The 22937-nt window shown below is 39.9% G+C and overlaps 1 protein-coding gene across 2 annotated transcripts in view; it reads left to right on the top strand.

Annotated features, from left to right (window-relative positions):
- Positions 1-22937, top strand: part of TBC1D32 (TBC1 domain family member 32) — a 76217-nt gene that overhangs the window by 14420 nt on the left and 38860 nt on the right. For both annotated transcript variants that reach the window (XM_081940260.1, XM_081940259.1), the window contains exons 8-13: positions 1099-1181; positions 5933-6071; positions 6363-6450; positions 9053-9171; positions 11975-12091; positions 14652-14740. In XM_081940260.1, coding sequence (XP_081796386.1) covers positions 1099-1181; positions 5933-6071; positions 6363-6450; positions 9053-9171; positions 11975-12091; positions 14652-14740 — 635 coding nt within the window. The remainder of the gene's footprint in view (positions 1-1098; positions 1182-5932; positions 6072-6362; positions 6451-9052; positions 9172-11974; positions 12092-14651; positions 14741-22937) is intronic.

The following is a 22937-nucleotide window of genomic DNA, read 5'->3' as shown; positions in this document are numbered from 1 at the left end:
GTTACTCTCTCTCAGTCCTAGGAAGAAGGCAGAGGCAAACCAGTTCCAAAATCTTGGCCAGAAAATTTGTCCCGACATTACCCGAAATAAAGATTGTCATAATTCCACCCCTACCACAACTCCCCAAATGCAAACTTTATCAAGGGAATAAAATAGATACTACTTTTTTCTTGAGGCATGATTGTCCTATAACAAAGGAGGGTATTGTTACTCACTTTATATAATTGTGGCATACAGCAATGGATATAGTTTGCAGCCATTTTTGTATAATGAACCTCAATTTACAGTATCTAGCTTCATCTTGCTTTGAAAACAAGATACCCAATGTCCATGGAGATTTACATTGTTAGCCTAATTATATCATCATGCAATTGACATAAGTCACCATGGAGACATATTTTCTAATTAAACAGACAGTTGTGAATAATGGGCATCAACTCCTCCCAATTAAATTGAGTTTTAGAAGCCCAATTTGCTATTGTGGTAGTAATGTGGCTTTGACAAGATTTTAAAAAGTTACTTTTTGTTCAATTGTTAAGTACCCATTTATTTTATAGAAGTCATAAAAACCAGAACAATATTTTCTAAACACAATTACAGAATTTAGTTGAATTTTGTTTAAAGGGTAAAGAAGTCCCTGTGGATTTTACTCTCCTATTATTTGCTGATTGTGGGGGCAGTGTTCATCTTTGTTTTAAGGCCATTGAACCAGTGCTGTCCAAAGACATTTCCACACTTATGTGGCCAGCATGACATCATGGAGCACTGTTGCCTTCCCAACAAAAAAGTACTTATTTATCTACTCAGATTTGAATGCTTTCGAACTGCTAGGTTGGCAGGAGCTGAGGACAGGAGCTCACCCCATTATATGGTGCTCGAGTCTCGAACCTGGGCTGCCAGCATTCCAGCCCACAAGCCCAGCATCTTAACTGCTGAGCGTCCATGACACTCTTATTCAGTTGAATAAAGGGTACAAAAATTTCCGTTTGAAAAATTATTTCTACGTATTTTAATTTAACATGCTTTATTGCTCATTAGTACTTAAATTTGTTTTATTCTTATGATCCAAATTTCTGCTCTTTTTTTATCATTCAACAGTCTAGTTTGCTTTCAGAGAGAATTCCAACACCTATAGCTGGGGTGGACAGTGTTTCTTCAGTAAACCAAGAATCTCAGAATTGGTAAGTGATTTTATGTTGGTATGTAGTTGGGATAGCATTTAAAAATTGATGTTATTGCTGATAAAAGAGTTTTTAGTGTAATTTGTTGTTACTATGGTTGCAGATATTTAAATATTGCATGTAATAGTACAAGGCTTAGTGTCACAGATACTTACTCTTGCTTAATTGTCTTCGTACCTAATATTTCTGGTTTACTCATATTCAGTTTTGGCTTATCCATCATTTTTCTTCTTTTCTTATTTTGCTGGTACAGCTTCTATTAGTTTGATTTTCAGCTCTCCTCACATCTTTTCACTTACAACTTTTGCTTTTTCTTACTCCTTTTTTCTTCATCTCTCAGTTAGAATGCATTTAGTCCCTTCCTTTTTTAATGTCCTAATCATTGCTCTTGGTTTTTACTGCTCTTCCTTTTCACCTCACCCTGCCTGGTGACTTTCTGATTCTGCTGTGCAAAATCTGAAGACTCAGCCATGCAGTGAATACCTTGAATTATTTAGGGAAGAACAAGAGCAAATTTGACTTGTCTTCTTTAAGAGTGATGCCGCATTGCTTACATAATTATCAGCATTTGCGCTGTGACGATGATCATTTATTTAGTTTTAGCTGGGTTGCTAGAATTGTTTTCCAGAACTCATGAATTTTATATGTGAATTCATAGGACCCTAGAAATTGCTATAAGCATTGCTAGCCATTGTTCGTTAATAGTGGTTTTCAAGGATTCTAAATTCTAAATGGAGATTTTCCAATTCCAATTCAGGGGGAGATGATGATGATGGTTATATCCCAACTTGATGCACTTAAAGTGGTCAGAAAGATGCCAGGGTTTGAGCCCTGCCCTTCTTTGTCTATCTCCATATTTCTACAAATCTATATAACTTTCTCACAATGACATTAGCAGCCACTGAAACCACTTACTATGTACGTCTATGCCTATGCTTCATGATTCCATTCCGTATATGATATATGCATTTCCAAGGCAGTCCTGAAGGGACTTTTCCAAGAGGCAACTAGACTTTCTTTGTTTTTCTTTAAAGATATTTCATTTCTCATCCAAGAAGCTTCTTCAGTTCTGATTTGAATGGTGAGGAATGGAAGGGTTTGTATTCTTTGTATTCATTGGTCATTAGACTCTTTTGGAAAGTCGTTGAGGCCCCTTGGAGGTTGATCGGTGGCCTCAGCGTCACCTGAATAGTACAAATAGGTGTGGAACATTTTTTGAACTGCTGAAACGACTGTGTTTACAATGGGTGTTCTACATCCATTTGCACTATTCAGGTGACCTTGAGGACTCCAAGAAGCTTCTTGAATGAGAAGTGAAATGTCTTCAAGAAAAACCAAAGAAAGTACAATTTCCTCTTGAAATAGAACCTTTGGGACAGCCATGACCTGGATGACTGAGAACCTCCATAGACATTTGCCAAGGCATTGATCCGTATTCTACACTTTGGTTGATTCTTCCCATTGCAATTGTAACCAGCTTTTTATTTTTTTTTTAATTGTCAGCTTTATGTGTGAAATGTGAGCATCATATTTCTGCCAAATTATAGGAGAGCAGTTATATTGTTTTTTAGTATCTTATACAAAGTATTGGTGCTGAGAAAAAAAATGTTATATAAAGAATCATTAAAAAAACATGTTTAGTTTTCAAATCCTACAAAAAGCACTTTTAATGCCTTGTTTAAAACAGGTTTGTTGCCCATATAATGCCTTCCGTGCTTTCAGTATAAAAACTTTGCAGGGGGAATTTTGTCTATTGAAGGTCAAACCAATCCTCTTGCCTGGGTTTCCTGGGAAATCTATTTGCAGATCAATGTTTTTCTTTAGATCATAATAACTCATGCCTTTTCTGTGTAGTTTGCAATAACAAAAAGGAAAAAAAAAACGTGAATCTTACCTGGTCGTGTTTACATTTAATCATAAGTCATAGTTATGAGGAATGAGTTGTATGCTTGTAATGGCTCTTCCTTATAAGAAGCAAACAAGTCAGGTTTCGTCATCCGTTGTTTGCTTAGCATTATATGCGAATCAGGGACTGATTTATTATTCTCTCAATAATTCAGAATCATAAAACATTCTTTTGTTCTGGCATGCGCTTTTTGCTCTGTTAGGAGCAAAACAGAGTAGACTTCCCTGTTAACACGTATAATGAAAACAAATCACAAATGAAGCCATAGGACCTTTAATTTTGGGGGGGGCCCGCTGGCAGGAGGAATCTAGCAGCAGCAGCATAGAAACAGGTAGAGAGAAAGATGATGAAAACACAGTTCATGCTGAAAGTACATCTCTAGATTTTGGCTTATCAATGCAAACAAATGCCAGCAATATGCTATAAGCAGTTTGTGGAGATACAGCATGCGCTTGTATCCGTGGTGGGGAGGACTATAATAGGCAGTACTATACCATAAGAACGTCACATGAATAAGCAGAGCCAAAATTTTCTAGGATTTCATTTGTTTGTTTTCTACTTTAAGTGTCTGAAGCTTATCCAAGGTCCCGTCTTTTTGTTTGGTTTTGGTAATAATTGTCAGAAAATTAATCATTGGTGGTTGTTATTATTATTATTAAACTAATTTTATTTTATTATTTATATTTATTTTATTTTATATATTAAATTTATATGTCATGCAGCTTACTACTGTGTGACTTTGGGCCACTTGCCACACCACAAAAACAAAGAAAATATAAAGATTAAAATGTTTAAAATATTAAAATTTGTGGGGAATTGGGTAAACTAGGAACCAGTATACGGATGGGATTGTGGATGGGATGTTTTTCTTAACCCAACAGCTAACTCCAATGTGAAATGCCCCCATCGGAGCCCCAAGTGAGTCAAGCAGAGCCAGGCCCTTTGGGTAGGCCAAGAAGGTGGGGTGGATCTCACCTCAAGTGACACAATATTCCACATGTTCTGGACTCTGGACTGACAGGGTCTGCAGCATGCCCTCTATGCTGGAGTGAGTGGTGCAGGCCATAGTGACCTGTGACTATTTTTGACACTTGCAGCTGTGGCAGCATCCCCATGATCATGCGATCAAAATTCAGATCCTTGGGAACTGGTTCACATTTATGACAGTTGCAATAGCCTGTGGTCATGGGATCACTTCTTTTGACCTTCTAACAAGCAAAGTCAATGGAGAAGCCAGATTCGCTTAACAACTTTGTTACTTACTTAACAACTGTGGTGATTCGCTTAACAACTGTGGCAAGAAAGATTGTAAAATGGGGCAGAACTCACTTAACAGATGTCTTGCTTAACAACAGAAATGTTGGCCTCATTTGTGGTAATGAGTTGAGGACTATCTGTACTATGAATGCCACTAGTATTTCTTCTTCGCTGTTATTCTGAAGCAATGAACGTAGCTGTGGGCCCACACCAGTCTCACCTAAATTATATCAATCTGAGAATTGACTTGGGTGGTTCGTTTGTCACACTGGATTATACTTATCATCATGTGTTCTACATTCTGGAACCATATTTTCTTGAATCAAATCAATCTCATCCTTGTCATCCTCATAAAAACAAGAGCTTCCGCTCTTGAATATAGGAATGAGTGCTCTTTTTAAAAGATCCTGCTTTCTTTTTGTCACTCAAAAAGTACAGGGTACAGTTCAGATGCCCCAAACATTATTTTTCAATTAATCCCTGGTAATATCAGTATCTTTGAGAAAGGTCCTGCTCCTTGTGATTGAATTTGCAGATTTCTACTTGCCAGGGACAAGAAAGTAGGAAAATTCTCTGGAATAATATAATATCGAGTAGATGAGCTGTAATTGTCATGAGTTCTAGGAGTCTTTTTTCAAGGTGGCTCAGTGACTAAGACAGTGAGCTTGTTGATCAGAAAGGTCGGCAGTTCGGCGATTCGAATCCTTAGTGCCGTGTAACAGAGTGACCTCCCATTACTTGTCCCAGCTTCTGCCAACCTAGCAGTTCGAAAGCATGTAAAAATGCAAGTAGAAAAATGGAATCACCTTCGGTGGGAAGGTAACAGCATTCTGTGTGCCTTCAGCATTTAGTCATGCTAGCCACATGACCACGGAGATGTCTTTGGACAGCCCTGGCTCTTTGGCTTTGAAATGGAGATGAACACCACCCCCTAGAGTCGGGAATGACTAGCACATATGTGTGAGGAGAACCTTTACCTTTACCTTAGTCATGAGTTCTAGGAGTCTTTTTTCAAAATCATTATTAAATAGGCCTTCTCTCACTAATGTTTACTTTTAGTGGATTGGAGTGTGTGTTTTTTTATTTTAATTCTAGGATTAAGGATTTTGTAAACTGCTTTCAGATTCCTTTCAGTAAAGAGAGGTATAAAGATGTTTTCATAACCATAAATAAAAAGTCTTGACTTGAAGACATGGGGAGTTTTGTTGTCTGGGCATGGGAGAAAAATGTGCTTAGCAGAGTTAATAGCCAAGCCTATTAGAGAATGTTGGACCTTCAGGGGAGACAGCTGCAGTGTAGGTAGAACAGACATGGATATGCAGATGATTTTGCACATGAATTAATTGCAACCAGATGGTGGATTGGGCAACAGAGGCAATATGGAAGGGAAACATTTTCATAACAAACATTATGTGTTAATAGAATAGCATATGTCTTTCATGTTACAAAGACGTCCTCTGTATAAGAAAAACAAAACAAATCTTTAAATGCTATTACAGTTTTTATGGGAGAAGGAAGTGTTTGGTTTATTTTGCTGTTTATTGTACTCAGAGAACTGTATTTGATTTTTTTTTCCTCTCTCTCTCAGTATTGTATTAGAAGAAACGTTGTTGGATGACTTGCTAAATTTTGCTACCACACCGAAAGGTCTTCTCCTTTTACAGAACACAGGAACAGTCACTGAATGTGTCACCTTCATGTTCAACAGGTTCATGAAGAATCTCCAGGTTGGCATTATCGTTCTTAAATATACATTTGGAACAAAAATTCATAAAAACAATTATTTTGCTTACTCAAATAAATAACTTGATTGGGTTGCACTGTAACCTTTTCCTGCCAGAGCTATTTGTTGGTCTCATAATGCTAATTAGAATCTAATGATGCATTTGATTATCAAATCCAAACAAACAAGAGATGTATATGCAAAAATGCATTACTAATTATTGTGTCCATTAAGTTCTGCTCATTTTGTGAAAATGATATGTTTGGGGGCTAACATATTTTCTTGTTTGCACCAGGTGAGTGGATGTGAAAAGTTTGGCTATGGAGTAATTGTTTCACAAATAGCTGCAACTACCCCTGGGGCTGCAGCTCTACAAAATTCGGGTAATTTTGTTTTGCTTGATATCATTTTATTGTACATCATTGTAATTAAAGCTCAATAATGTAACTCCGATTTCTCTCTACATCAGAACATCTCTCCCACATTGATAATTATATTCTATGTTTATTTATTTGATTATCCCTTGATTTTGTGCTAGTCCTGAGGGTAATTTCTAGTTTTGTGTAGAGGAGGAGGAAAAGTACCATGAGGGAAGGGAAAGAGGGAGTTCAGCAGCTCAAGAGACCAAAGAACATGAATCATGTTCTCTGTATTTGCAATTATGGGCAGCATTGCATTGAAATAGACAAAATATTCCCATAGATAATTCATAGATGTGTGAAGTTGGTTATATGTAATCAGAAATGTGCCAAAAAAAAAAAAGGCAGGGTTCCCTGTATGGAACTTTTCAGTATTCTCTGGAATAGAGGCTTTAGCACCCAACTGTAGTTAATGTCATGTAAACTATTCTGTATATGGAGAAGAAGAAAACGTGCTTGATTACTTCATTGGTGTGATGGAATCTTCACTGTATTTGCTAAGCTGTTCTTGCAAGTTTATGATATCACCTTTTGGATATCATCATGGTCAAACCCAGTTCATCTCTTTCCCAATTCCCACCAGGCCCAAACTGACTCTTCCTGTCCCTGATAGAACCTCTCTGCTATCCCACCTAAATCAAATAGAAGCTTCCACACCAGTTGCAACCTAATGTTCCCATCCTCTATCATCTGATACCTTTTCATTCCATCTCCTTTAACAATACACTTCTGCTGCCCTTGTGAAAGGCCCATTTTGCCTAACAATAGGACTAACTCCAGGTCCACTGACAAATACCTAGCTTCCCCACATTGTCCAGCCAACCAGATCTCTAGGATTATCCTCTTTATAGAAGCCCTCAACTTCTATAAAATATTTTCCCCCATTGTCCATGATCCTTCTTTTTTTATAAAGCAAACACCCAACAATTTTTGCAGTAAGCATGATTCTTCTCCTCAGTGCTGTACTCTTTCTTCATACTGAATTCATGCTAGTCCTACAGATGCTTTAGCTGTTCTCAAACAGAACAGGTCTTCCATGCTTCTAGCAACCTATCAAATATCTTTTGTGAACCGCTTTCAGCAAATGAATGCTGGAAAGGAGCAAGGCAACAGTTAAAAGAGGACCTTTGTTTGCTGTATATGTCTGGATGCAGCAGCAGCATGCAGACACTTTCAGTCAGGGATGCTTTAAATCAATTCTTATCAAGTATTCTGCATGCTCCCTTGTCCTTTCACAGAAAGTATGGGATAATAATGTTTATTTATTTTAACTTAGCTGTCTTGGAAAGATCTATAATTAAATAATGGTATATTAACTGATGGAAATCAGGTACACAACTTTTTTCCCCCATGCATGTCTGGACACTGAGCTATTCAGAATCTATAACATTTATTCTGTTAAACCAAGTTAAGGTTTACAAATGGTTGTGAGATTTTGGCTCTCCAGAGCTCATCTTCAGGGATCATGATTGAAGAGGAACATTTGAGGAAAAGAGCCTTTGATTATTTTGCATCATGTCTTATTGTAGTTTTAAAAGCAGTGAAGGAGAGTGCCTAGACATATAAACGGGTCACATCAGATTTATAAGTGACATTTGATTGCACTAAAGACTGTCTCAACATTTGCAGGAAGAAAAGAGGGAAGATAATAATAACTGGACACCTGGTTTGGAAATATAAAATCCACTTGAAATCCAGCTGTTACAGTTAATAGCAATAGCACTTAGACATGTACCACTTCACAGTGCTTTATAGCCCTCTCTAAGCGGTTTACAGAGTCAGCATATTGCCCCCAACAATTTGGATCCTCATTTTACCCACTTCGGAAGAATGGAAGGCCGAGTCAACCTTGAGCCTGGTGAGATTCGAACTGCCAAATTGCAGGTAGTCAGCAGTCAGCAGAAATAGCTTGCATTACTGTACTCTAGCCACTGTGCCACCATGGCTCATAAAATAGGTGCATTGATCTCAGATGGAAGAGAACAAAGAACCAACTTTGTTGGAAATGTATATAAAGTTATCGTCTAGAATGTGGAGTGGTAGTTCTGTGGATAAATAAATAGATAAATTAATAAAAATAACCTCGGAAGTATGGAAGACTGAGTCAGCCTTCAGCAGGTAAGAATCAAACTCCTGGCAATGAGCACTGAGTTAGCCTGCAATACTGCATTCTAACCACTGCACCACCGTGGCTCAACATTAGGAACTTAGTACCAAATTTTGCATATTATATTGTTCTGAAAGAAATATGATGGTATTTTTACTGAATATAGTAGGATAGACAGATTAACATTAATAAGGGAAAGCACTCCATGTGATGAAGCAAATATTCCTGACAATATCTGTTTTTAAGATGTTTGCTAAGTTCCATGGCCACATTTCAAGATTATGCAAGCATTCCTTCTGTTGCCCTTCTTCCTGTATCTTCTAAGTACATCCTCAAAGGTCATGCATGCCTCCACCACAGTAAGTGATCAAGAATGAAGAGGAACATTTTTTTCCCCTTTAGCAATTGTAATACTTTAGTAGATAGGTGACTTTTTGAAAAAAAAACATTATTTCCTAGGATTTATAAAGGCCCTTATTACTGAGTTGTGGGGTGTTCTGGAGTGTGGAAGAGATGATGTCCGAATGACTCACCCCAGATCAACGCCAGTAGATCCAATTGACCGAAGCTGTCAAAAGGTGAATTGATTTTTTTTTTCTCTTCACAAAGACTACTGTGAATGTTCTGTCTGAATGTATTATGTCTCATGTTTTCTTGAGGAAAGCCTTGGGTAGTTTGACATTTCTAATTTTCTTAATTTGATACTAGGACATCAAAAGTTACTAGTCCATGTATGAGCCTCATCTTAGTAGAGTACTTTACATAAAACCGAAAAGCATACACGCTAACTTCTTTTTAACTGTTGGGGTTTTAATCTTTGTCAGTTGCCCAGAGTTACTGCTGAGAGATGGGTGCTCAAATACATTATGTAAATGAACAATTAAATAAATCAAATAACTCAAATAAAAATACTCAGTTTAGGATTCATATTTTCAAAGTACAGCATATTAAGGTGTAGAAACGAAATTGTTTCAAGAAGAGTTATATGTAATCACTTCAGGATATTTTTAGCTTCAGTATATATCAATCCTGTTTTATTATCTCAGCCAGAGGCTATAATACCTAATGCATTTACTAACAACCACAAATAAAAACAATTATCCAGATAAAAATGATTCCCATATAAAATCATGATTGTTTTTTGTTTTTAGAAATATTCATCACTCAGCAAATAATATATTCTTTGTTAGAATGTAAACGAGTGTATTTTGCAAAGTAATATTAAATGGCTACTCCTGCGGTAAAATGAAATTGCTGTTGCTTTGTGAAGCATCAAGTTCTTTCCTGCATTCTATTACAAGCCTCGCTTTTTATTCTTATGCAATACAGCAATAATTTCCTTCACTGATTTTTATTTGGCCAGCTTCTATGTTGAGTATAAGAATATGTGTGTTTTGTTTTTAAAAGGGTTCTGCAAGCTGAGTAAAAAAAGATTGGCCAGTTTATTATGTCCTTAGACTGTTCTATAAGAATTTTTGAACAGTCCATGAGGGAGGGAGGGAGGGAGGGAGGGGAAGGAAGGAAGGAAAATACCATGGCCTCTCAGTGGCATGTGCCACCTAAGGAGCAAATAAGGGTTATATGCTACCAATTTTTGCCAGTGTTATTCCCAGTATAGAAGAGTCTGTTTAGTACTCTTTAGTTGAGACAAGAGGTAGCTGGATGTATCAACATTTAAACTTCAGAATTTGGGAGATGCTCCTGACCAGGTTCACAACTTAAAGTTGTCCTGGAACCAATCTTGATATTAGATTGGCACATGGTGGTAAGGAGAGCATTTATTACAGTCGCATCTATTTGTGGGTGTGATGAATCCTACACTTGGTGTTACATACACTGGTAATGTATGCCTGGAAGATTTATTTCTCTGTCTGTATTTTAAACAATTTATGAGGCCTCCTGCTCCCAGAAGTGATTCCGGGCAGCATACAAAGTTAAAGCCAACAATTAAAACATAATAATTGTCCAGTTTCACAAACAGCAAATTCCAATTTACAACATAACCTCCCAATGTTAGGGAAGGTTAAAAGACACCCCCCCCCAAAAAAAATGTCTGAGGGGAAATAGTATGGAATAGGGCAGCAGGATTGTGTTATACGTCCAGGACTGGTTTCATAATCCCTGTATGGAAACAGGAGAGTGCGTTATTCTTTGTTTTTCAAGCTCACGAAAATCTTATATGGCTTGGACCCAGATTACTTACAGGACTGCCTAGCGATGAGGAACCTTGGCCTTTTTATGACTTGTGGACTTCAATTCCCAGAATTCCTGAGCCAGCATGGCTCCACAAGTCATAAAAGGACCAAGGTTCTCCACCCGTGGCCTAGACCATGCAGCCTTCCATCTTTGCTAGAGGTTTTTTTTTCAAGAGAGTATTTTTTGCAGGTCCACTGCCATACTCAACAGCTAATTCTGCTAACTCAACAGCTAATCTAGTTTTTTTTCTATAGCAGGCCTAGAATATAGAATGGCTTGCTGATGAAGCCGTGACAGGTCTTGTCATTACAATTAAGGAATGTGATTTCTTACCCAGGTCTTTAAAATATATTATAACCATATTTTTATTCTTTGGGAGGGGGGGGAGCTGTTATATCTTCATATATGTTGTATGTCCCTTATATAAAGTGACCAGCTTTTTAAAAATCTGTTTTAATTCTAAGAATTACCGTATTTTTCAGAGTATAAGACGCACCTTTTTCCCTCAAAAAAAGAGGTTGAAAATCTGGGTGCATCTTATACACTGAATACAGCATTTTTTGCCTCCCGAAACTCCACCCCTTTCACCAAAATGGGCGTACATAGCTTGTAGGAGGCTTTCAGAGTGCTCCTGGGGGCTGAGGAGGGCAGAAATGAGCGAAAAACGGGTCATTTTTCCCCTCAATTTTGCTCCCCCAGCCCCCAGGAGCAGTCACAAGCCTCCTAAGGGCTATTTGTGCCCTTTTTTTGAAAAAGAAAACAGGGAGGTTTTGGGAGGTTTGCAGAGTGCAAAACCTTTTTTTAAAAAAAAAAAATCCTCTTCAAAACCTTGCTGCGTCTTATACTCCGAAAAATACAGTAGTTTTGATTTCAGGAAGTTAAGAGTTCTTGTTGCCTGATTGGTATTGAATTTGATTCCTCCTACTCTATAATCCATGGAAGGCCCCCTGCGAATAATTCATTAATAAATAATTACCCATTGTCAGTCTTGCTCTTTTCTCTCTCTCTTTTTTTTTTTTTTTTTGCTGTGTGTGTCTTGAAAGCTTTGATTGAAGCCAAAAGTGGTGTGATAAAATTTTGGATATTTTATACATTTTCCCAAAATAAATGGTAATGCTTGTGTAAAAGGCTTTAAATGAATCACCATTCCTATTGTCTTGTCAACTGTACCACTATCCTCCTTAGTTTTTCCTAGCTCTGATAAATTTGCTGTCCTGCCCTGCTGTTTATGAACTGATAGGTGATCAAGAGATACCTAATAAAGCAGAGTATTCTCTTCGTGAAGTTCCTACAAATGTTGTTGTAAGTAGTTTTTTTTTCTTATCATCTTTAAAAGATATGTGGAATGATTGTTTTGCAAGGAATGATAAAAATGTGATGTTTTGATTTTCTACTTCATTGGCGATAAATCTTTTAATATGTTTTTGGTAGTTTTATTACCCGCAGCATGAGGGCAGTTTGTGTGCAGATTATACTTATGCTTTTTCCCAGAATCATAGCAAAAGTTTAATTTGCAAAAGCTATTTTCTTTTGTCTTTGTACAAATATACCACCTAAATGGTAGGTATGATTATGGTAAGAAGGTTATTTATATAATATAAATCATATATATGAGAAAGCCTGCATAACTAAATAAATACACTTTATAACTAGTTTCCAGCTAAGAGTTAGAAATCCTTGGCTTCTTTTCATTGGAAGACAAATTGTGATTTTACCTTACTGTTTGAAGTGTAAGGAAGTGATTCTGCTTGAAACTTCTGCTTTGCTCATAGATAACTCAGCTAGAAAGATCTTTCGGATTTTTCTTTTTAAAAAAGCAGCTTCATTTCTAGACCTAAAATCAAAATGGACTATGTGTGTGCATGTGTGTGCGCATGTCTGTCTGTCTGTCTGTCTATCTATCTACAATACACTACAATACACTAGTAGAGTTGGAAGGGACCTTGGAGGTCTTCTAGTCCAACCCCCTGCCTAGGCAGGAAACCCTATACCGTTTCAGAGAGATGGCTATCCAACATCTTCTTAAAGACTTCCAGTGTTGGGGCATTCACAACTTCTGGAGGCAAGATGTTCCACTGATTAATTGTTCTAACTGTCAGGAAATTTCTCCTCAGTTCTAAGTTGCTTCTCTCCTTGATTAGTTTCCACCCATTACTTCTTGTTCTACCCTCAGGTGCCTTGGAGAATAGTTTGACTCCCTCTTCTTTGTGGCAACCCCTGAAATATTGGAACACTGCTATAATGTCTTCCCTAGTCCTTCTTTCTCTTGAACTAAACATACCCAGTTCCTGCAACCGTTCTTCATATGTTTTAGTCTCCAATCCCCTAATCATCTTTGTTGCTCTTTTCTGCACTCTCTCCAGAGTCTCTACATCTTTTCTACATCGTGGCGACCAGAACTGAATGCAGTATTCCAAGTGTGGCCTTACCAAGGCATTATAAAGTGGTATTAACACTTCACGTGATCTTGATTCTATCCCTCTATTTATGCAGCCTAGAACTGTGCTGGCTTTTTTGGGAGCTGCTGCACACTGCTGGCTCATATTTAAATGATTGTCCACTAGGACTCCAAGATCCCTTTCACAGTTATTACTGTTGAGCAAGGTACCACCTATACTGTACCTGTGCATTTTATTTTTCTCGCCTAAATGTAGAACCTTACTCTTTTCACCAATGAATTTGATTTTATTAGATAATGCCCAATGTTCAGGTTTGTCAAGATCCTTCTGTATCTTAAGCCTATCTTCTGGAGTGTTGCCTATTCCTGCCAACTTGGTGTCATCTGCAAATTTGATGAGTTCCCCATTTATTCCCTCATCCAAATCATTGATGAAGATATTGACGAGTACTGGGCCTAAAATAGAGCCGTGGGGTACTCCACTGCATACTTCCCTCCATGTATCTATCTATCTGTCGTCTATGTCTGTCTATCTGTCTGTCTGTCATCTATATATGTCTGTCTGTTTGTCTACCTATCCACCCACCCACCCATCTGTCCATCTATCTGTTATCTATATATGTCTATCTGTCAAAAAAATCAGTATGGTATTGGGTTAATGACCACATTATAGAAATTTGTCCCTTTGTTATATACATCATCATGTGACCTATAAGAAAAGGATGGGGTTTCAGTCACACAGTCCCAGCTACCATCTTGCCTTTTTGACCATTCCCTATAGATATGTCTTTGTATAAAGATAAGGTTACTAAGGAGCTCAGTATTTAAAGCCTAGAAGATCTAAAGGTATTTTCATCAAGTATTCATATAATTTGCGGGATCGTATCCTGCCCCATATATCCCTGCGACCAATTCGCTCTCACAGAGAGGGACTCCTCCAGGTGCCGTCCACTAAGCAATGCCAGAGGGCGCCGCCGAGGGGAAGGGCCTTCTCTGTGATGGGCCCAGCCCTCTGGAATGACCTCCCCCCCAACATTAGGACAACTATCGATCTCCGCTCCTTCCGCACGAAACTTAAGACCCACCTGTTCCAACTAGCTGGCCTGGCTTAAATTACAACTACATTTTCTAATCCCTCCTGGACAATTTTAAATTTAAATTAACTGATTTTTTGGGTATTTTAATCATTTTAAATTTTATTGTGTTGTTTTTAACTTATGATTATTTATTTATTTATGAATTGTACAATGTTTTGATTACCTCCTCCTTGTCTTTAATTGTCATTTATTTGTATATTGAGTTGTACACCGCCCCGAGTCCCTTGGTGGAGAGGGTGCGGCCTATAAATTGAATTAATAAATAATAAATAATAATAAATAAATAATTTAAACATAGCTTTTAAAGACTAACAGCAACTGTAGCAATGATGATCAAAAGTTGGTAAAACCAGTTTTTATATTTCAGGATATAATTGACAGGCTTATAGTTGTTAACACTGAAGCTAAAATCCATTCATTATTCAACTATGAGCAGTCTCATATCTTTGGACTGAGGTAAGGTGCTTTTTTGTCTGATTTATTTAACAAGGTAAAATGTATAACTTTTTCTCCTTCTTGTTACTTCATATTGCCAGTGCCAATTAAAACGAGTTCTTAAAAATCCAGGCAAAGTGAGAAGGAATATGGAGACAAGTAAAATATCTCACATTGGTATATAATGTGCATATAACTATTATATTCAGTATTTGATTAGCTAGAAATACACAGACAGCAAGTTTTCCAGTTTTGGAGGGATCTCTTATCGGAACCAGATTCTTCTAAGACTTTTGCAGAATTATGATCTGAGAATGGAACCTTGTGTGACGGCTTTATTTTTCATTTTAATTACAAGTTTCCATTTTGTAGGTATTGTCCTTGGGTGTATTTCTCAAATCCGTATGTACTAATTTAACATAACATACATTTCATGCCCTACGCTTGGAAAATAGAAGATCACAACATGCACCTCAGCCTCTTGCAGCTGATGTCAATGTTGTGTAGGCCAGATGTTTTCTCTAATAGGCATGATGATTTCTAAATCTTACTGATGCATAAGATGTCCATTTTCTGCCTAGAGTTGGCTACACTTAAGTGAACAATGTGTCATGTTCTGTTCTTAGAAGAACACAGGAGGCATGAGTTCAGATACCTGGCAATGCTGCTTAGTCACAGGAGACATGAGTTCAGATACCTGGCAATGCTGCTTAGTCACTGCAATTGTCTAGTGCAGGGGTGTCAAACTCAAGGCTTGGTGGCCAAACCCAGCCCACAGGGTGCTTAGATCTGGCCTATGGGGCCACCCTGGAAACAGTGAAGGACCGGCCCACAGTGTCTGTCAGCGAAAATAGAGCTCGGGAGGGCTGTGTGCAGCCCTCCCGGATTCTGTTTTCACTGGCAGAGGGTTGCAGGAAGCTGTTGCAGCCAAAAACGGATCTCGGGGGCCCGACATGAGTGATGTTGAGCTGGCTACACAGCCCCACAAGGTCAAACACCACCCTGATGTAGCCCTTAATGAAATTGTGTTTGACACCCCGGATGTAGTGCGTTTGTTTCACAAAATCTTTATCTGCAGTATTATGAATGAACATGGGAATATGCATTTCTTCTTTCAAACTGCTTATCCTTTCCCCAAAGCTACCATTTTGAGGGATAGCTGTGCTTGGGAGAATTTGCAGCAGTTGTAGATGCCTGTTCGATAAGATTGCTGGGGAGTCTTAAAAAAAAAAAGATTTCTCCATAGATTTCAGTTGAGAAATCAGCAGTTTCCCAGTCTCTCTGACAGCAGTTCATTAACACTCTTGAGAATGTGCAGCATTTCCCCAAAGTAAGTAATTCAGCATGTTCTCAAGTAAATGTGCTAAAGTAATTGTCATTCAGTTATATATGCATGTCCTTTCTGAGCATAATGATAAGCCCCAAGTTAATTTTAGCTTTTGATTTGTACCTGAAGTGCCACAAGGCTTTCTCAGTGCATAAGGATTTTAAATTGGATTCTCTGTTTTGAAGATGCATTATCTGGATTAAAACCATTATTCTCTTCTAGTAATCTTGCAACCTGTCAAGACTAGTTATTAATATAGTTGTTTTAGTTCATTTCCTATATCAGATATTTTATTGTTGGTCTTCATTGCCTCTCTTAGGAGAGCACACAGTATGGAGAGTTGCTGTAAGGAGTTGCAGACGGTACTCTGTTTGTGCTCCCATGAGCTCGAAAACATATTTTTGGAATTGAAACTGAACCACTGTGTGGCTTTAATAATCAGCCATATTATTACCTCTATTTTTGTTTTATGTTTGTTGGAAATTCTACTGCAGTCGCTCCAGTTTTTATTTAAAACAAAGCAAATGTGATTTATTCTTTTTTCCACATTTAAGTTAACTTTTAAATATATTTTATAGAACATCTTTTCTAATAGTTCTGGAAAGCATGTACAATATCCTAGAAAATTGATATGTTATCACTTTTATTGACAATATACTAATCATGCAACATGCCGGACTTTAATGAATAACATTCTATTAGTTTCTCGTTTGATTTTTCTCTAAACAGCATTTAGTTGGGGAGGGGGGAGATATGCCTCTGAATGCAAGAAACCAAGAATGAAATAAAGCACCTGTTACTCACAGTTTAAGATAGTCCGGAGTTTTTAACATTTAAAACCAAAATTAAGAGAATTTAATGAAAACTTATTTAGAACAATATAATATTTAGAAATGGTTATCAACAATTTTCTTTGGATTTAAATTATACATGTGGTTTAATTTGCCTACAATTTTTGTAACCTGCTCCAGTCAAAGAACTTGTTATTCAATATTATTTAAACCAACATATTAAAATTATTAACACACCCACCCCAATGAGCACCCATAAACTATTAAAAGCATGGTGGACTAATGCTGTTTTAATTGCTTTATGGAATGTCAAAAGAGCACAAACCATTGAAGAAAACTATCTAACCCGTGCTCCACGTTATTCTTGTGGGTGGGTGAACTCTCAGCCTAATGCCGATATTTATGTTTTATTTTTGATGCAATCGATTAAACTGTCAAAGACTTTATGGCTGTGAAAAGCCATTGATGTTTTTTTTTTACAGTTTGCACTGATTTAAGAGTACACCATAGCACTTTTCCCCTCCCCCCCAACTGATTAGTTGTAAATAATTCATACTTCGCTTTTCAGAGTTGAAACATTATAAAATGACATGATCATAAGTCATAAACCTATTGTTGCATAAATATTTACATACACATTGAATACCTAAATATTTACTTTATTAATCTTACAGTATCATTCCTTGAGATATATCAACAAATGAATGATTTTTCTGAAGTTTATGGAAAATAATTTTTATGAATAAAACATATGAATATGTTTTTAGGACAAAATATTATTATTTTTGTATTGCCTGTAGTAGCTTTGTGCTATTATTTACACACAAACGTAGATATATAAGCTCTCAAAGTCACACTTGACTCCTTGCAGGTTACTTGGGCATGTCCATGCAATTTTCTAGGTAGCATTTTCAAACTTTTGCCATTTTTAGCAGCAAACAAATGAGAGGAAAAATAGTCTATTGCTATTATTCCCACTTGCCCATGAAAATAGGTTCTTCGAAAAATAGCAACACTAAGACCAAGCTCTGTGATAGACCTGAAAGTGATTTTTTTGAATTAAAAAAAATAAAGTTTGCTTCCCTGTGAGTTTTTGTTCTATAAAATAATCAGAATTCCTTCCCTTTCTTCATCCATTTTTCTCAAAGAATATAGGTAACATACTTAAAAATTGGTTCAGACTAATGGTGTACATTTTTTTTGTCATCTGTTTTTGATTGATTTAAAAAACAGAATTGTAGTAGCACCAGATTTCTGTAGCCACATGGAGTTGGCTAAAGTTACTCAGCTCAGCTGCATTTCTAATTAAAAGCTTTCTACCTGCAGGTAGAAATTTATTCTTTTTACAGTTTTCTATTCTGCATGTGTACTGCTTTAATTCTGATGAATTTCTTTTTCAATACATAAAGGAATGAGGCTTGAAAAATGATGGGAAGAGCTCTCATTTTGTGGTAGTAAAAACTAAAATTGGTCCACTTGACAGTCTGCTTGAGACAAAGCACCACAAAGCAATATAATTCAATGCATTGTTTTTTTTTAAATAATCAAATACTGCTGAAATGTCATAGGGATCAGTTTTCTTCCCCTATTTTTTAATATTTATGTGAAGCTGCTAGGGCAGGTAATTCAATGATTTTTAATATTACTAGTAGGGTGATGACACCTTGTTTTACATCATGACTTTGGTTATAGCAATAGCATTTAGACTTATATACCACGTTATAGTCCTTTATATCCCTCTCTAAGTGTGGTCAGCATATTGTCCCCAACATTCTGGAACCTCATTTTACCAACCTCAGAAGGATGGAAACTTGAGCTGGTGAGACTCGAACTGCTGAACTACTGAACTGCAGTACTGCATTCTAAACACTGCTCCACCACAGTTATGCTGGAGCTGCTGCTGAATTCTGGTGATTGAAGTACACACATTTTAAGTTGCCAAGTTTGAGAAACACAGGATTAGAACAAAGCTCTTTCATAAAGAATTTGGGGACTGGTGCAATTTATTGTTTCTTTCCTGTTTGTTTATTTATTTATTTTGAAATCTAATTTTTACAATCAACATTTTAATATCTATATCTGTAAACCACTGAGATTCCTTAACTGGATTTCAGTGGGATATGAATGTAACATAAATAAATACTGGGGGTGCTTAGATAATGTAATTTATTTTAATCTATTTTATTGGAAAAATAGGTTTTTCTTTCTCCTTTGGTGAAAAACAGATGGAGTGGCTAGAGCAATGTCTCTCAACCTTGGCAACTTAAAATGTGTGGACATCACCATGGATAGATTTAGATTTTAGATTTATTAGATTTGTTAGCCGCTCCCTCTCCACGAAGGGACTCGGGGCGGTGTACAATAAATAAAAAGCACATATTATACAATTAAATATTTCACATTTCACGGAGGAGGTATAAAAACACACAACAATCATTACAGTACACAGAAATAGTAATAATAAAATTAAGAGTTAAAATACCCCAATATAAAATTACGAGTTTAAAAAATTGCCAGGAGGATTAAGATGGAACTATGGGTGAGCCAGGCCAGCTAGTTGAAAAAGGTGGGTCTTGAGTTTTGAACGGAAGGAGCGGAGGTCGGTGGTAATCCTAATGTCGGGGGGGAGGTCATTCCAGAGGGCTGGGCCCATCACAGAGAAGGCCCTGCTCCTGGGCGCCGCCCTTTGGCACTGCCCGTGGACGGCACCCGGAGAAGTCCCTCTCTGTGAGAGCGAATTGGTCGTAGGGATGTATGGGACAGGATGCGATCCCACAGGTAACTAAGTCCTCTGTCATGGAGTGCTTTGAAGATGGTAATCAATACCTTGAAACGCACCCGATAGACCACAGGGAGCCAGTGCAGCTCGCGCAGGAGAGGTGTTATATGGGAGTATCTGGTACTCCCCATAATCACCCGCGCGGCCGCATTCTGGACCAGCTGTAGACTTCGGGTGCATCTCAAGGGAAGCCCCATGTAGAGAGCGTTACAGTAGTCTAGGCGGGATGTCACCAGCGCATGAGTGACTGCGCGAAGGGCATCCCGGTCCAATAGGGGGCGCATTTGGCGCACCAGGCGAACCTGGTGAAACGCCCCCCTCGCCACGGCTGCCACATGGTCATCCATGGACAGCCGGGCATCCAGGAGGATGCCCAAATTGCGCGCCCGCTCCATGGGGGCCAGTTGTTTGCCTCCAATGGCCAGGGATGGAATCAGCTGGTTGAACCGGGGGGGGGGGGGCAGAAGCCACAGCCACTCCGTCTTGGAGGGGTTGAGTTTAAGTCTGTTGTCACCCATCCAGACCCGTACGGCTTCCAAACACCGGGACATCATTTCAACGGCCTCGTTGGGGTGGTTCGGGGTGGAGATGTACAGCTGTGTATCATCAGCGTACAGATGATATCCCACCCCAAAACCACAAATCTCACCCAGCGGCTTCATATATGTGTTGAACAGGAGAGGCGAGAGGACCGACCCCTGTGGCACCCCACAAGTGAGAGGCCTCAGGGTCGACCTCTGCTCCTCTGCCAACACGCGTTGCGTCCGGTCGGAGAGGTAGGAGCAGAACCATTGTAAAACGGTGCCCCTTACCCCCAGCCCCTCCAGCCGGTGCAGTAGGATACCATGGTCGATGGTATCAAAAGCCGCTAAGAGATCTAATAGGACCAGGATAGAGGAACAACCCCTATCCCTGGCCCTCCAGAGATCATCTACCAACGCGACCAAGGCCGTCTCTGTGCTGTGCCCGGGTCGGAAGCCGGACTGGCGCGGGTCTAGATAATCATTTTCCTCCAGGTGACGTGGGAACTGTTGGGCCACCACACTCTACAACCTTCGCTAAAAAGGGAAGGTTGGAGACAGGACGGTAATTGGCTAGCTCCGTTGGGTCCAGGGAAGGCTTCTTGAGTAAGGGTCTCACAACCGCCTCTTTCAAGGCGGCTGGTAAGGACCCCTCGCCCAATGAAACGTTCACTAGTCCCAAGAGCCAGTCTCGTGTAACCTCCCAGGATGCCAGTACAAGCCAGGAGGGACACGGGTCCAATGAACATGTGGTAGCTCGTAGTCGCCCGCGCAACCTGTCCAAATCCTCGATGGCAACCGAGTCAAACTCCTCCCAGAATGGTCTCTCAAGACTCGCCTCGGGCGTCCCTCCTAGCCCACTGAGAGGGACCCATTCCCTCCGGATTTGAGCGATTTTATCCTGCAGATATTTCCCAAATTCCTCTGCCCTGCCCTGTAAAGGGGCTTCCCGCGGCCTCTGCGACAGAAGGGAGCGGGTCACCTGAAACAGGGCGGCAGGGCGGTTATCTGCGGACGCAATAAGAGTGGCACAATGTCGACGTTTGGCCGCTCTTAATGCCACAAAGTATGTCCTTAAATAGGTTCGTACCTGTGTTCGGTCAAGTTCGGAACGTGAGGATCTCCATCGGCTCTCTAGGCGTCTCTTGTGGCGTTTCATCACCCTTAGCTCCTCGGTAAACCAAGGGACCAGGGTGGTTCGTTGCCGCAGGAGAGGCCGCAAGGGTGCCACCCGGTCTAAGGCCCCGGCGGCCGCACTATTCCATGCGGCCACCAGGTCCTCTATCTGGGGGCGGGTCAGGTCTACAGGAGGTGGCCCAAGCTCCGTCTGGAACCTATCCGGTTCCATCAGGCGCCTGGGGCGGAACCATCTAGGACATTCCGGTTCCACCTCCCCGCAGCGGGGGGTAGCACCAGGGAAGTCAAGTCGGAGAAGTGAGTGGTCTAACCATGACAGGGGAATAATAGCTAAGTCCCCTATTCCCAGATCACTCATCCACTGGCCAGAGACAAAAACAAGATCCAGCGGGTGGCCTCCCTCGTGCGTGGGGCCCTGAATTAATTGAGTCAGGTCCATGGCTGTCATGGAAGCCATGAACTCCCGAACCACCTCGGATGCTTCTCCCATCGATGGCAGGTTGAAGTCCCCCATAACTAAAAGTTTGGGGGTCTCAACCGCCATCGCTGCGATCAGCTCGAGGAGTTCAGACAGGGCCGCGTATAGCGAGGAGCCAGGTAAACAATCAGCAGGCCCAACTGTCTCCCTGGACCCCATCTCACGACAAGAGACTCACACCCGGATATCTGTGGCACAGTGAACTCTCTCGGCTCCAGATCTTCCCGGATAATCACTGCTACCCCGCCGCCCCTACCCTGGGCCCGTGGCTGGTGGAATGCTCAATAGCCTGGTGGGCACATTTCCACGAGGGGTACAACTCCCTCGTGGCCCAACCAGGTCTCTGTTATTCCTGCGAGGTCCGGCTCCCCCTCCAAAATCAGATCATTAATGAGGGGGGCCTTGTTGACAACGGACCTCGCATTGCATAACATCAGCCTCAGGCCCTGGCTCTGTAGATCCTGGCCACCTAGAGTGCGGGGGTTGGTACAAGCGACCGGGTGTGACCAACAACCACGGTCTCCCAACCGACTGCAAGTTCTTAGTCTGTCCTCGCACCCACCCCTCGCCATGACCGTTGGTATGACAGAGCCCTGTGCTGGAATGTTATTTTCCCTCTCCTCCCCCACTCCGCTCCCTCCCCTTCCGACCACACCTATTCGCCTGGCTCTACTTTCACTCCTGGCCTGATTCACCCTCCCTCCTTCCCTGGAACCCCTTAAAACAGTTAAAAAACAATTGATTAAAAACCCCCTTAGTTTCCGCTTCCTCCACCTCTCTGGGTTAATAAACCCGTCATCAAGGTGGGCCCTTGAAAGGGCTGGGGGCCATACCTGCGAGAGGGGGGACTCTCGCAGTAGCAGCAGGTCTGACCTTGAATGTATTGAGTTCATATAGTTGTCATAGGGGCGAGCTCATTTTCGGGTGCTGTGGTTGGAGTCATGGGTTTGTTCGTAAGCCAGGACTCCCTACAAAAGGAGTAAGCAGATGATGGTTGTCCTTACCTGGATGGAAAGGGTAGGTTAGTGAGCTAGCCGGCTAGCCAGTTGGATAGTTGGAGAATTCTGGTAGTTGAAATATTGGGCTAGAGAAGTATTGGGCTGGAGAAATTATATAATTTATTTATCAAATTTATATAGCTACTCATCCCCCCCCCCCGCAAAGGATAGTTTCAATAATAAGTGA

This window comes from Natrix helvetica (genome assembly GCF_964273705.1).
Source record: "Natrix helvetica genome assembly, chromosome: 2".
Lineage (NCBI taxonomy): Eukaryota > Metazoa > Chordata > Lepidosauria > Squamata > Natricidae > Natrix > Natrix helvetica.
This window is presented reverse-complemented; position numbering and strand designations above follow the sequence as displayed.